This window comes from Microcaecilia unicolor, chromosome 3 (genome assembly GCF_901765095.1).
Source record: "Microcaecilia unicolor chromosome 3, aMicUni1.1, whole genome shotgun sequence".
NCBI lineage: Eukaryota > Metazoa > Chordata > Amphibia > Gymnophiona > Siphonopidae > Microcaecilia > Microcaecilia unicolor.
This window is the reverse complement of record NC_044033.1, coordinates 252634603-252649760: the sequence shown is the minus strand read 5'-3', so window position 1 is coordinate 252649760 and position 15158 is coordinate 252634603. Positions and strand designations below refer to the sequence as shown.

The 15158-nt window shown below is 47.2% G+C and overlaps 1 protein-coding gene across 1 annotated transcript; it reads left to right on the top strand.

Annotated features, from left to right (window-relative positions):
* The first annotated feature begins 247 nt into the window (after window positions 1-247).
* On the top strand, window positions 248-14415 carry CYTH2 (cytohesin 2). The gene is made up of 12 exons (XM_030197831.1): window positions 248-475; window positions 6916-7063; window positions 7527-7593; window positions 7837-7955; window positions 8522-8602; window positions 8738-8850; window positions 8936-9084; window positions 9721-9832; window positions 10722-10798; window positions 12011-12082; window positions 12227-12381; window positions 13127-14415. Exons 1-12 carry the CDS (start codon window positions 457-459, stop codon window positions 13230-13232), a joined length of 1218 nt encoding a protein of 405 aa, XP_030053691.1. The 5' UTR covers window positions 248-456; the 3' UTR covers window positions 13233-14415.
* The last annotated feature ends 743 nt before the right edge of the window (window positions 14416-15158 follow it).

Below are 15158 nucleotides of genomic sequence, written 5' to 3'. Positions count from 1 at the left end.
CTTCTGCTGTCTCATTGGCTCTCAATTACTCTGGTAGTCCGTGATTGGCTCTTCTGTGCCCCATTGTCTAACCGCGTTCTCCCGCCCGCCGCCTTCGACGGACCGTCGCTCTGATTGGCTGCCGAATCGAGGAACAGACAGCGACCTTGCCCTCTCCTTCGGCCTCGATTGGTCGTCTGCTGGGGTCCGTCGAAAGCGTAAGCGTGGCGCGTACGCGCGTACGCACGGGGGCCGTGACCGTGATGACGTGGTGACGTCGCTGCTGCTTCTCTGCCGCTACGAGAGCCGGGCTCGCGCCGGCCCCCGCCTTTCCGCGGCGCGCTGCTCATTGGTTTACCGAAGGGGGGGGGGGGGGTTCTCGTGCGGCGCTTGGGCTGGCTGGTGTCGGTTGGCTTTAAAGTGTCGCGCCGCACGGCGGAGAAGATTTTAGAACCGCACCCCGGGGCCCCCCCGGCCATGGAGGATACCATGTATGGTAAGGGGGGGGGGGTTAAGGAGACTGTGCTGTCAATACGAAGGGGAGGGGCTGAGCCATTGCACAAAGAGCTGAGGGAGAGGGATTATACTATCTATAGAAGAGGATGGGGGGTTGCAAGGACTGCATTATCTATAGGGGAAAGTGGGGTTGTACCATCTGTTCAAAGGCTGGGGGGCAGGATTGTACCATTTATAGAAGTGACAGGGGGGGAGAGAAGCTGTACTATCTGTCCAAGGGAAGGATTATACCATCTATAGAAGTGATGGGGAGGTGGGAAGAGGGGCTATACCATTTGTCCAAGGGGTAGGGGATGCATCTATGATGGGGGGGGGGGGGGGGGGGGTGGGAAGAGGGGGGCTATACCATCTGTCCAAGGGGTAGGGGATGGAAGGATTATACCATCTATAGAGGTGATGGGGGGGAAGAGGGGCTATACCATCTGTTCAAAAACTTTTCTCCATGCTTGGCCAAACATTATTACTACTACTTATCATTTCTATAGCGCTGCTAGACGTACGCAGCGCTGTACGCTTGAACACCACAAAGGCCGCAGCAACACCGCTGTCCTCCAGGCGGAACTGGACTTCCTTCTCCGGAACACAGTGGTTGAATAGGTTCCACCGAAGCAGAAGAGGGATAGGGATTTTACTCCAATTTCTTCCTCATCCCTAAGAAATCTGGAAACTTTCGTCCTGTTCTTGACCTCGGGGACCTCGACAGCTTCATCGGGAGAGAGAAGTTCAGAATGAACTCCCTTGCCACAATCCATGCTTGGCTGACATTCAGTCTGAAGAATTCTACAGTGTGTGCTCACTTCCCCATCCACCCACCCACCCACAGCATTGGCCTTTCCTTTCCTTTGCTTCACCTTCCTCCAATGTAATTACCAGTACAGAGTCCTTCCATTGCCCCCAGGGTACTTACCAAGTGCTTTGCGGTAGTGGTCGCTCATCTACAAAAACAAGGTCTTTTGATTTATTGTTACCTCATCTCCACCTCGACCAAAGCCAAAGTTCTGTACATTGTCCACTGCCATAGAACTTCTGCAGTTGCTTGGGTTACTTATCCACTGTAGATCCAACATGGAGCCCAACAGTCTCTACCCTTCATTGGGGCTGTGCTTCATACTCTGACTTCCATAGCCTTTTATTTAATTATGACATATCCTGCATTAGCCCGAGTAGAACTCGGGTTCAATGTTTCTTACATAACAATTGTAACAGGGCAGCCTATATATCTGCCCTCTCTCTGCACCTCCAGGGAGTCTACATTGCTTCAGCTAAGATCATCTTACATCTCCTGAGGCACATGGCGGACACCTTTTATGACATTTCCAATATCAGGCTCCATAGGTGGGCCCAACCGAGGAACCTGAAACTCAGTGGACACAGAGCGCTCAACCACTCACAGCCACGATCTGTCTTCTGCCCAATCTCAAATGAGCACTCCTGTGGTGTTGCCTGGACTTCAGCCTCTTTTATGCTCTACCTCCCCAACTCACCCTAATGACTGACACTTCCACCTCAGACTAGGGAGTTCACTTCTTTGGCCTCAAAACACAAGTCTTCTGGTCGGCTCCCGAAGCTCACCTTCACATCATTCTTTTACTCATCCTTTGAACATTCCCCCCCCCCCCCCCCCCCCGGGCTGTAGCACAAGCATCTTCTCATTCAAACTGACAACTAGATAACCGCGTACTGTGTCAACAAGCAGGGATCCCGGAGTACTCTGCATCTGGCACTGGTCATTCCAATCACCATACAAGCCTCCTGTCTCCCCCGAGAAGCAGAATCAGCTCGCAGACTGGACCTGCATGAATGGTCAACCATCATCTATCTCTTTGCTGCAGCAGACAATGCAAAATGCTGCTTCTTCTTCTCCATCCAACCAGACCCACGCAGGTATCCCTATGAGGCCTTCGCTATCTCTTGGCACAACGACTTCCAATATGCCTTCCCTCTGATCAAGAAGGCACATTTCAAGACTGAACAGGACAAGGTGCAGCTCATCGTTGTAGTGCCTAGATGGCCCAGATTGCTCTGTTACCCACTCCTTCTATCCATGCAAGCAGATCAGCCTGTCCCCCTCGCCAATCGCTCAACCCGGTTGACCCAACAGCACAGCTCACTTCATCCCAACCTACAGACTTTCTCCCTGACTGTGCAGTGCTTTGAATGGAGCTATGTAAGCCAGGTGACGCTCACTGTGGAGGTAAAGCACGACATTCTATCAGCTCATAAGCCCTCCACCACAGTGCTGCTATAACTTCAAGTGGACCTACTTCACCAAATGAGCACACTCCTGGGATCTTGGTCATTCTCCTGCGACCTTTGGATTCGGATGTTCAAATCTCCTCTGTCCACCTCCACCTGGCTGCCATCGCTACCTACTGTGACCTTGTCGACAGCAGGGCCATCTCAGTCCATCCTTTGATTGCCCTTTTCATGAGTGGATTCGTGCATGTTTTTCCTTCACTGCGCCAACCCCTACCAGTTTGAGACCTTAACGTTCCCCTAACCACTCGTGATCTTTTTTCGAGCCTCTTGGCCTCACCTCTCTCAAGCATCTGTTCCTCATAGCCATCCTGTCAGTGAACTACAGGCTGTGGTAACTTACCCTACATGCTATTCCTCCACAGCAAGGTGTTGATACACACACACCTGAATTGATCCATTATCTTCGTGGCCTTCTTCCCAAACACATACTACTACTTATCATTTGTATAGCGCTACTAGACATACGCAGCGTTGTACACTTGAATATTAAGAGAGTCCCTGCTCGAAAGAGCTTACAATCTAATTAGGACAGACAAACTGGACAAACAGGAGATAAGGGAATATTAAAGTGAGGATAAAATAAGGGTTCTGAACAAGCGAATAAGGGTTAGGAGTTAAAAGCAGCATCAAAAAGGTGGGTCTTTAACCTAGATTTGAAGACGGCCAGAGATGGAGCTTGACGTACCGGCTCAGGAAGTCTATTCAAGGCATATGGTGCAGCAAGATAAAAGGAACGGAGTCTGGAGTTAGTGGTGGAGGAGAAGGGTGCAGATAAGAGAGATTTACCCAGTGAACGGAGTTCCCGGGGAGGAATGTAGGGAGAGATGAGAGTGGAGAGGAGCTGCAGAGTGAATGCACTTATAAGTCAATAAGAGGAGTTTGAACTGTATGCGGAAACTGATAGGGAGCCAGTGAAGTGACTTGAGGAGAGGGCTAATATGAGCATAGTGACATTGGTGGACTATTAGTTGTGCAGCAGAATTTTGAACAGATTGAAGAGGAGAGAGATGGCTAAGTGGGAGACCTGTGAGAAGCAAATTGCAATAGTGTAAGCGAGAGGTGATAAGTGTGGATGAGGGTTCTGGTAGAGTGCTCAGAAAGGAAAGTGTGAATTTTGGTGGTGATATACAGAAATAAATGACAGGTTTTAGCAGTCTGCTGAATATGTGCAGAGAAGGAGAGGGAGGAGTCGAAGATGACCCCAAGGTTATGAGCTGATGAGACAGGAAGGATGAGAGTATTATCCACAGAAATAGAGAATGGGGGGAGAGGTTAGTTTAGGTGGAAAGATAAGAAGCTCGGTCATGTTTAGTTTCAGATGGTGGTGAGACATCCAGGCAGCAATGTCAGACAGGCAGGCTGATACTTTGGCCTAGATTTCTGGTGTGGAGAGGTAGATCTGGGAGTCGTCAGCGTAAAGATGATACTGAAAACCATGGGATGAGATCAGAGTACCAATGGAGAAAAGACGAGGTCCCAGGACAGATCCCTGAGGTACACCAACTGACAGTGGGATAGAAGTAGAGGAGAATCCACCAGAGTATACACTAAAAGTACGCTGGGAGAGATAAGAAGAAAACCAGGAACGAACAGAGCCCTGAAATCCAAGTGAGGACAGTGTATCAAGGAGTAGGCTGTGATCAACAGTGTCAAAGCAGCAGATAGATCGAGAAGGATGAGGATAGAATAGAGCACTTTGGATCTGTCCAGGAACAGGTCATTGGAGACTTTAGCAAGCGCTGTTTCGGTTGAACGAAGGGGGCGAAAGCCAGATTGAAGTGGATCAAGAATAGCTTGAGACGAAAGAAAGTCAAGGCAACGACGGTGAACAGCACGTTTAAGTATGTTGGATAGGAAAGGGAGGAGGGAGATGGGGCCATAGTTGGAAGGACAGGTAGGGTCCAGTGAAGGTTTTTTAAGGAGTGGTATGACTACGTCATGTTTGAAGGCATCAGGAACAGTTGCAGTGGAAAGTGAAAGATTGAGGATATGACAGATAAAAGGGATGACAGTAGGAGAGATAGTGTTAAGTAGATGGGTGGGAATAGGATCAGAGGAACAGGTAGTTAGTTTCGAGGAGGAAAGAAGATGTGTAGTTTCCTCTTCAGTGATTTCAGAAAAGGAGGCAGGGGTTGGAGGGTTGAGAGAATGGATTAAGGGAAGGAGAGGTGGAGGTGACCTGGTTGAGAATTCAAGTTTAATCTTGTGAACCTTATCATGAACGTACTCAGCCAGAGTCTGGGGAGAAAGTGAAGGGGGAGTTGGAGGTGAAGGCACTTTGAGGAGAGAGTTCAGTGAGGCAAAGAGACGTCGAGGGTTTGAGCAAAGAGAATTTGTCAACTGGATGTAATAGTCCTGTTTGACAAGTAAAAGAGCAGACTGGAAGGAGGTCAGCAAGAATTTGAAATGTATGAAGTCAGCATGGGCACAGGATTTCAGCCACAGGCGTTAAGCAGAGCGGGCACAGGAACGTAGGTAGCGGATACTCTTCACAAACAGAGGAGGCCCTCCATACTTTGTAAGCTAGCCTTGCTTTTGTGAGAAACGGAGGCTCTTCATAGGGAGTCGCAGCTCTTTGTCACCTTCAACTCCAGTAACTGGCTCACCAGCCTCCAAGCCAGCTATTTCTACCTGGATATCCCACTGCATCACCTGCTACTGGCACACAGGCTTAAAGATCTCAATATGTATATTTTGGGAGAGGGGAGATGTGATGGAGACATTTAAATACCTATTCAGCATAAAATGTTTAACATGATGTGGATCCTGAAGCGAGTGAAATCCTATCTTCAATTGAACACTTTCCGAACCTGATTCAATCCACAGTCATCACTCAGGTTGATTATTGCAACAGTGTTTTCCTTGGATGTAAATCCCATGTCCTGAAAAGTCTCCAGACTGCCCAGAACACTGCAGCCAGACTTATATTTGGAAAGTCAAGATTTGAAAGCGCCTCACCTCACCCCTTCGAGAAAGGCTTCACTGGCTCCCCATCAAAGAGAGAATATACTTCAAGGTCCATACAATTATCATATCAGGAGAGTCCCCCAGCTATATGAACAACCTGATTGACCTCCCAATTAGAAGTAGAACAATGTCATCGCGAACATACCTCAATCTACACCTCCCAAACTTCAAAGGTGTCAAGTACAAAACATACTATGCATCCAGTTTCTCCTTTCTGGGTAGTCAACTTTGGAATGCTCTCCCAAGACCCATCCGAGCTATTAATAACTATTTACCTTTCACGAAAATGTTAAAGTCCCATTTTTTCAAGCAAGTTTACCCTAATGGACCAGCTTAATTCTACCAGATCACCTACGATATTCCTGCTAAGACGTCAGCGCTTACTCTGACCCCAATGTTATACTCATCTTCTTCCCTCCATCCTTTACCATTTCCCTCCCATTCTCCTTCCCTTTCACCTGTCATATCCTTGTCTACCTTCCCTATTCTAGTTCATTACGTTCTTTTCACATGTCCTTTGTAATGCCTTTCATAATGTAAGTAGTTATGATCATCACAATTTATAATATTGTTCCTACATTTCCTTGTTTTTACTGTATTCTTTACCATGTAAGACGCTTTCTTTTACTATGTAAGCTGCACTGGATCTGCTGTATGTGGGAAAGAGCGGGGTACAAATGTAATAAAAAATAAATAAATGCACAGGAGGCGAGTCAATTGAAAGGAAGCTCTGGAACGAGGGTGCATAGAATGAAGGTGAATGGGTATAGACTTAGAAGTAACCTGAAGAAATACTACTTCACGGAAAGGGTGGTGAGTTAGTGGAATAGCTTCCCAGTGGAAGTAGTGGACAAGAAAACAGTATCTGAATTCAAGGAAGCTTGAGACAAGTACATAGTATCTCTAAGGGAGTTATAGGGAGAGTAGGTGGCATGGGTGGGCTGACTGGATAGGCCATATGGTCTTTTCTTTGTGTCTATGATGATGAGGGTCAGCCCAGAGGTCTCTAGGGATCACTGTTGGCTCCTGAGTCTTGCATTGAAGAATACTGGTCTATAAGATACCACCAGTCTTGTCATGTTTGCATATCTAGACTGATGTGGCTAATCTTCTTCCCTAGTAGGCAAAGGTTCATTGTTCACTTTGTGTCATTAGAAATCTTGACTGAGGAGTTGTAACTCCCTTATTTTCCAGTGCCTGCGGACCTCACCCCGGAGGAGCGCATCGAACTGGAGAATATTCGGCGCAGGAAGCAGGAGCTCCTGGTGGAGATCCAGAGGCTGCGGGATGAGCTGAGTGAGGCCATGAATGAGGTGGAAGGACTAGAAGCTAATGAGGGCAGGTGAGATGAGGGGGAGGGGTGCAGTACACAAGCCAGTAAGCATCTCTATTCTTTCAGGCTATGCTGTGATGGAGGAAACAGAGGGATAGGCAGGCATGCGTACCATGCACATCTCTGGCTCCTGGGTCTTGCTATCTGTGGTCTTGTACACAGTTTCTCTTGTGGCAGGAGGGGAACCCCAGGACTGTTGGAATGGGAGGAGGCCATTGGTGGTCTGTTTAAGAAAGAGAGAGAAACTCGCAAGAAAAAGATGAAAGGATTTCAGGTCACAACATTTGACAGGGAGTGTAACGTGGGCGTTGAAAAACAAGAGAGGTGGAGAAGGGAGCCAGTTTAATCTTTGTTTCCTTAGTGTCCTCTCCAGTCCAGAACATGGTCTGGTGAGGATGCTAAGGAAAGAAAAGTATCAGGTCAGACCTAATTTCTCCTTTTTTCACTTTTTCCTTTATTCCACTACCCACAGCAAAACCTTGCAGAGAAACCGGAAGATTGGCATGGGAAGGAAAAAGTTCAACATGGATCCAAAGAAGGTAGGGCCAAATCACTTACCCATGTGGGCATATTCATGCTGGTGCCCCAATAGCCAGCAGAGCAAGGCATATCCTTCTCTCCACTCTCTCTCAGCGACATCTTTGTACTGCAGTGGGAGGACTAGCCTATTCATATGTTCCTCCTGCACTTTCTCTTGGATCTTCTGAAAATGGTGCTGTATTTTGGGACCTCCTTGGGTACCATCCCTTCTGACACCCATCAATTTGTTCTTTTTCCGGCAGGGGATCCTGTACCTGGTGGAGAACGAACTGGTGAGATACACACCAGAGGAGATTGCTCGCTTTCTCTATAAAGGCGAGGGGCTGAACAAGACAGCCATCGGGGATTACCTTGGAGAGAGGTAAGGAGAGGTGGGCTTGTTGCACCCAGCTGACGCATTCCTGCCCCAATCTCCCAAATCATAGCAGTAGTGAAGTCTGGCAAGTTAAGTGGCAGTCTTGTTTCATATGCTCCTCCACCGTCATCATTCCTCCTTTCTTGGTTATTTTACCACCTGTTGTACGATTTAAAGATGATAAAGCTGCTATTGATAAACAGTTTTAATTCTATGGTGCCTATTCTCCGTAAAGGAGCGGGGGCAGAGAGACAGAGTCAGAACAAAGGATTGGGCAGATGCAACTTTTATCAGGAGGGAAATGGGAGCAAGGCAGAGATGCTGTGGAGGAGGAGGAGGGTGACACTGCCGGTACAGCTGCTTCCCTCCTTGCTAAGCGATGTGGAGGCCAGCCCCTCCAGCCAGCTTTCCTCTACTGTGCATTGCTTTCTGTTAGGTAGGAGCATGGCAGCAGCGACCGTTGCCTTCACAGACACAAGTCAGACTTCGGCTGCAGCCTTCTGGAATCTCCATATCCTTGTTCTGCCATTCCTCCTCTGATCCTTTGTAATGAGTCCTGTGTCCTCTTGCAGGGAGGACTTTAACATTGCTGTCCTACACGCCTTCGTGGACCTACACGAATTCACAGACCTGAACCTGGTACAAGCCCTGCGGTGAGTAAAGGGAGACACTCCTTTGCTGGCATAAACAGCGATCCTCTCTCTCTTTAGTAAAAGCATTGCTTGAGGTTGCCTCACAGGTGGAAGAGAATTTTCCTCCCTCACACATCCCGCTGTCTTTCTCCACAGGCAGTTCTTGTGGAGTTTCCGCCTGCCCGGTGAGGCCCAAAAAATTGACCGGATGATGGAGGCTTTTGCGCAAAGATACTGCCTGTGTAACCCAGGGGTGTTTCAGTCTACAGGTATGGAAGGGCATGGGGAGGTTGGTGTTGAATGAAAGAGCACAGCATGTGAGGACTGACTTGTACACCCTTTTTTTCATGTCAGACACCTGCTACGTCCTGTCCTTTGCTGTCATCATGTTGAATACCAGCCTACACAACCCCAACGTGAGAGACAAGCCCGGGGTGGAGCGCTTTATCTCCATGAACCGCGGCATCAACGATGGAGGGGACCTGCCAGAAGAGCTGCTTCGAGTAAGAGGACATGCAATGAAGCTACAAAGTAGTAAATTTGAAACGAATCGGAGAAAAGTTTTCTTCACTCAACGTGTAATTAAACTCTGGAATTTGTTGCCAGAGAATGTGGTAAAGGCGGTTAGCTTAGCAGAGTTTAAAAAAGGTTTGACAAATGTTTAATAAAGACTTCATACAACTTTTAAAAAAGGTTTGGACAGCTTCCTAAAGGAAATGTCCATAGACCATTATTAAATTGGACTTCGGGAAAATCCACTATTTCTGGGATAAGCAATATAAATTATTTAGTACTTTTTTGGGATCTTGCCAGGTATTTGTGGCCACTGTTGGAAACAGGATGCTGGGCTTGATGGACCTTTGGTCTGTCTCAGTATGATAATACTTACGTACGTATGTAAGTGTAGATGGCCAGGATCTTTCTCTGTTGGCAACATTGTGGTTACTGGCTTCAGGTCAGGAGAAGCCAGATTTGTACTTAATTAGATAGAAAATGCATTACCGCTTAACTCTGTCTTGTGTTGGAGATTTTGATGGAGGTTCATATGTGTCTGCAGAGGGGAGGGTGAGGGAAGTAACAGTACAGTAGGTGGGTGAGCAGGCTCAGCAGCGCTTACCTGCTCCTGCCTTGCCTCCTAGAATCTGTACGACAGCATCCGAAATGAGCCCTTCAAGATCCCCGAGGATGACGGCAATGACCTGACGCACACCTTCTTCAATCCTGACCGCGAGGGCTGGCTGTTGAAACTGGGTAAGCACTGCAGCTCTCACTTTACTCTCGTCAAACCCTTTCAGCCTCAGCACGTTTCTGAGTGCATCTAATTGGAGAAGTGGGGAAGAAGGTATTGGAAAAGGATCATCTGCATTTCCTGCCCACCTGGCACAAGAAGGGAAGATGTTAGGGGCTGGGTACAGTTACAAGATGTTCTCGGGATTGGAGGCAGTATAAAGGATCACTTTAAAAGTGGTGGGGGGGGATTGTTGTACATATTGTATGAGAGAAGGGACTTGGGAGGGGTACAGCCACTTCCCCTCCACCCTGCCACGAATATTTTGTGTCTTTGTTTTTTCCAGCTTACCTTAATATAACTCGATTTCCTTCTCTTTCTCTCTCCGTTCCTCTGTCTCTGACTCGGCCCTGCTCCTCTCTCCCCACTCCCCTACCTGTGCTTCACTGCTGATGACACCCGCTCTCCCGTCTGCTCAAAATAAACTCCCCAAGGAGGTAGGTAGTGCCTTGACCTTCACCCCTCACCCCCCCCCCCCCCCCCCCACACACACACACACACTTTCCCCAGTATTTTTGTGGGCAACCAAATCTCCTTAAGACTAGCTGATTTCCTCTGCTGGACCAGTGAGCTGCCAGTAGTCAGAGGTAGTTGTGCTGTGGAAGGGGTCCAGCTGAACAAAAAAAAAAGCAATTTTAAGATTTGTTGGGGGCTGTCCAGTTGTTGGCTCTCCTTGGGCCTCCTGCTGTCCATCCAAATTTCTTCCTCTTCTCTGTCCACACTGAAACAGCTTTCCCCTCCCCAGAGATGCACATGGCCTGGCCCTCTGCTGTGTCCTGGTGGGGAGGGAACGCGTGCTTGTCCACCTGCCTCACCTCCAATGTTCTTTTCTCTTCCCCCACCCCCCGGCAGGTGGACGTGTGAAGACCTGGAAAAGACGCTGGTTCATCCTGACTGACAACTGCCTCTATTATTTTGAATACACAACAGTGAGTTTCTGACAAGGGGGGGGGGGTTTATATCACTTAATTTTTTTTCTTTGTTAGCTATTGTTAAGAACCATGCTTAGTGAGGAAGAGCGAGCTTGGATTTAGGCCAAACTGATCTCTTAGACTTTTTTTTTTTTAATGTGATTTAGCTTTAAGGTAGGTGGGTTGATACAGTGTGTTGGAATTTTCAGAAGGTATTTGACAAAGTACCTCATGAGATAATTGTTCTGGAATTTTAAAAAGTCTTGGGTTAGGAGGCAGCATCCTTGTCTGAATTAGGAACTGATTTAACGATAAAAAAACAGAGTGAGGCTAAATGGTCTCTCTTCTCCATGGAGAAAGGTAAATAACAAAGTGTGTTGGAACAGTTGCTTTTTGAGATATCGAGAAACAGGAATGAGTGAGGTGATCAAATATTGCAGATGGCTTAGTAAATCCCGGGGAAAGATGATGAAGAGTGGGGATGGCATAGATAGATCTGAGTTATTAGAATTCATGTGTGTGGTGGGACAGTGAGTGGGTGGAAAGGAGGTAGGGAACAGCAAGGGGAAAAAGAATCAGTTCGAGGCAGAGATAGCGAGAAGTTGGAAAGATTAAGTCAAGAGTATTCCCGGCCTTATCGGTGTGGAAAAAGGATGTGTTGGTGATGATACAGAAGATTTGATCTTGAGATCTTAAAGGATTATTTGAAATCTCCCAAAATAATGAGGTTGGGAAAGCAGGTTTCCGAATTAGAGAGAGTCTGCAACAGGGACTCAAACTAACATCATATGATGGTGGAAAATAAACTAGGAGAGGACAGACGTTTTTGGATAAAGGAGAAAACAGGAGCTAAGTTCCGAGATGGGAAGAGAGGAGGGAACTAAGAGCTCCTTGGAGTGAGCAACAGGGAACAGATTGCGCTGTTAGGATTGTCTGTATACCCTGTTTGGTGGACCATAAAACCAAACCAGTATGGCACAAATTAGGTGTTCCTGTCTCAGTTCTTGGTGGTCTTGTCCTTGTCTTATTTTGATGCCAGTTTTACCTGCCAGAGAAGCAGAGTGGCCTGTGCCAATAAATTGGGGCAGGGGGAGATCTGGCTATACCTTAGGCAGCAGAGATGAGGCCCAAGGTTTCAGTTGGGATGAGTGTGTGGCTGCAGTCCTATTTTCCAGGCCCAAATCCTTTGCTTTTAATGTTAACCTGTTCCTTTCTTGTCAATCTCTGCAGGACAAAGAGCCTCGAGGAATCATCCCCTTGGAAAACCTCAGTATTCGGGAAGTAGAGGACCCCCGGAAACCCGTGAGTATTCTTGCCTAACTTTCCTTTTCATTTCTCCTCTCGGCCAGTCCCTCTCCTTATTATCTCTAATTTCATAGTGGTAGGGAGTCTGGGTCCTGTGTTCAGATCTATGTAAATAAAGACCATGCTATTTCTGTTTTTCAGAACTGCTTTGAGCTGTACATACCCAATAATAAGGGGCAGCTGATCAAAGCTTGTAAGACCGAGGCAGACGGACGTGTGGTAGAAGGAAACCACAATGTGTACCGCATCTCGGCGCCCACGCAAGAGGAAAAGGACGAGTGGATAAAGTCAATCAAGTAAGGAGGGCTGACGCATTATTTATTTTTTAGAATTTGTAATAGCACCTGCTACTTCTCTCATTTGTCAATGTTTGATCTCCTCTTCCTCAGTAGGAACTGAGATAGAGATAAACCTCCCCGATATTCAGCCGGAGGAGGTCCACGTTTTTTTAAAAATACTGATAGTCGCCGGCTGAATTATTCCCTCATATTCAGGCCTGAATATGACCCACATATCTAGGCCAGCTAAAGTTAGGACTGCTTTGGAGCTGTCCTATATTTTTTAGTGGGTAAGATATAATCTAGTGTCAAGTCTTTAACTCAACTTGGAACCTGATCTCTGAAAGAACTGCCATGGACTTCGTCCTGCCCTGTAAGTTGTTGATTGTACAGTAAATCAAGTACTCTACTAAAAAAACAACACTGTGAAAAAAAAAAATGACCTAAGCTAGAGAAGCTTTGTAAGCTTATTTCCAGCCCCCTATTTTTACACATTTCATGCCCCATACCTGTGCTGGGGATCTTAGAGCCACTAGGAGTTTCAGAATGCCTCTGGCCAGGATCCAGATGCGTTGCAATTATCTTGAAAACCCAGCCAACCTAGTTTGGGAAGCTCTGTCCCACACACACAAACATCCTAGTGCTAAGAGGAGCCTCAATCTCCTTTCTTCCTGCACATGTGGCCAGTGAGAAATTGGTTCCCTATGTCCAGCAGGTCCAGTTTGACTGTCTTTACCTGTGTCCTATTTTCCTTCTCCTGCAGGGCTGCTGTGAGTGTGGACCCCTTCTACGAGATGCTGGCTGCCCGGAAGAAGAGAATATCAGTGAAGAAGAAGCCTGAACAGCAAGAGACACAAGAGCAGGCGTGAACCGGGGGGTGGGGGGGGGGGGGGGGGGGAGAAATGGGGGCAACAGGTGCAGGAGGCCAGGACAGAAGTTGCTTGGAGAGCCTCTGTGGGGAAAGTAGGGGTACTAACCTGCCTCATCTCATCCTACACCTTTAGTTTTGTACTCTTTTACCTTCCCCCAATGCAGCTACCTTTGGTTTTTGGAGGGAAAGAGGGACACATCACTACTGGCCTGTGCCTACAGGCCTTAACTGTCACAACCTGGTGCATGACTGACACTAAGCTCTTTGTTTTCTGCATCGTACCGGACAATGCTTCCAAATCCTGCTTCTGCATCGAGTTTTCAACATGTGCTTTGGGGTTTTATTGCAACCGATCCGTATTATATTTTAGTTTCTTTGTTACTGGCTCATCAGTGTAATAACCCCTTTGCCTGGATGGTGATATGCATCCCCCAAAGGCTGAACCGGCCTGCTAGCTTAGCCTAGGGCCCACGGGATCATTGTGACTCCCAGCTGCTGCCTAGAGAAAAGCTTAACCCGTAAACAGCACTGTGTCGGAGGTGGGTTGAGAAGGAACATAAGGGTGAAATGCATTATTACCGCTTTAGCATGGAGTCACCAACTGGTAGCTTTGTTCCCATTCCCCCTCTATTCAGGGGCCATGGTCCCATCTCATTTTCAGGTCCACCCTTTTTACCCTCCTATTGCAGAAGAGGCCAAAGTGTAACACTACAGACCTGTCATTAATGCAGCAAGTGTGGAAGTCTGATTTCTGCAGGGAGCACAAGACAGGGTGCACCCTGTCTGTACCTTACACAATAAAATAAAAGATGTAGCAGGAATTGAGAGAAATACTAAACGTGCCCTCAAGCTGCTTTAGGGTGTGCATCACAACTACGGACACCAGCAGGCAACCAGATGAGTTGCTCTTAGCTCATGTGAGGGCTTTTCCTCACCAGCCAGAGGTATGATAAAGATAGATGATGTCTCCTGTGCCAGCCAGCAAGAATTCCCCCAAGCATCTATGTAACCTTTTATGTATAATACTCTGAAAATTTCAGCAGGATAAACCGAAGCATAGGGAGAGAAAGTGTTTCAACCCAGGGTTGCATATAGAGAGTAACCATTGGGGATTTGGGCTGAAACACAGAAAGAGTAAATGACTCCCCTCTCCAGGGATTAGAGCTAAGCCACAGCGCCATGAAAAGAAGCTGTCCCTTTCTAAGCTTCTTTACAGCTCACAGCACTCCAGCACATTTCTTTCCCTATTTGCACCAGCAAGAGGAACATTGATTGCTCTCTTAGGAAGAGAAGAGAATTTCATCCAGCCCCCAGCAACAGGGGCTGGAACTTGTGCAATGGGACCAGTGAGCTAAGAGTATGTACTGATGATATCGGATTGGTAATGATGTATGCAGAAGCTGCTTCTTCCACTAGCAACCTTGGGGCTAATAGCAGGCAGCAATTCTTTTAACATCTGCCACCAGGGGATTTTATAAACCAAGTTGGTATGGCGTAGCTGGCAGGCACTGATGGGCTGGGTACCAGCAATGTTCAGAATAGTAATCGGATAAAGTTAGGACAGCTTTTTTTTTCTTTCCTTACTTATCTGGGCAGTGATGTGGTTAGCAGACTGAATATTGCCACTTACCAGATCATTCTCACTCCAGTGCTAGCCCAATAGGGCCAACGCAGTCTGACAGAATATTCAACTTCATTAGTAAGATACTGACAAGTCAGCAGAATACAGTTGGAGCTGTTCCTTCCTGGAAAGGTCCTGCTGAATATCGGCTTCCATGTCTTTAAGAAAGAAGCTTTCATGATACGTATCAAAGGACAAAACAAGTTCTGGTGCATAGGGCAACCTGTGTACTCCAGGTCTGCTAATGGGCTTGCATACCTACAAGTTAATACAAAGGTGCCAAACCGGACAATAGCAATGAGC

Bases quoted from the DNA above. Each gene is read 5' to 3' on its own strand.
- CYTH2 (XM_030197831.1), top strand. The intron at 7,064-7,526 runs GTGAGATGAGGG...CACTACCCACAG, and splicing joins CTAGAAGCTAATGAGGGCAG to CAAAACCTTGCAGAGAAACC. The intron at 7,594-7,836 runs GTAGGGCCAAAT...TTTTTCCGGCAG, and splicing joins TCAACATGGATCCAAAGAAG to GGGATCCTGTACCTGGTGGA.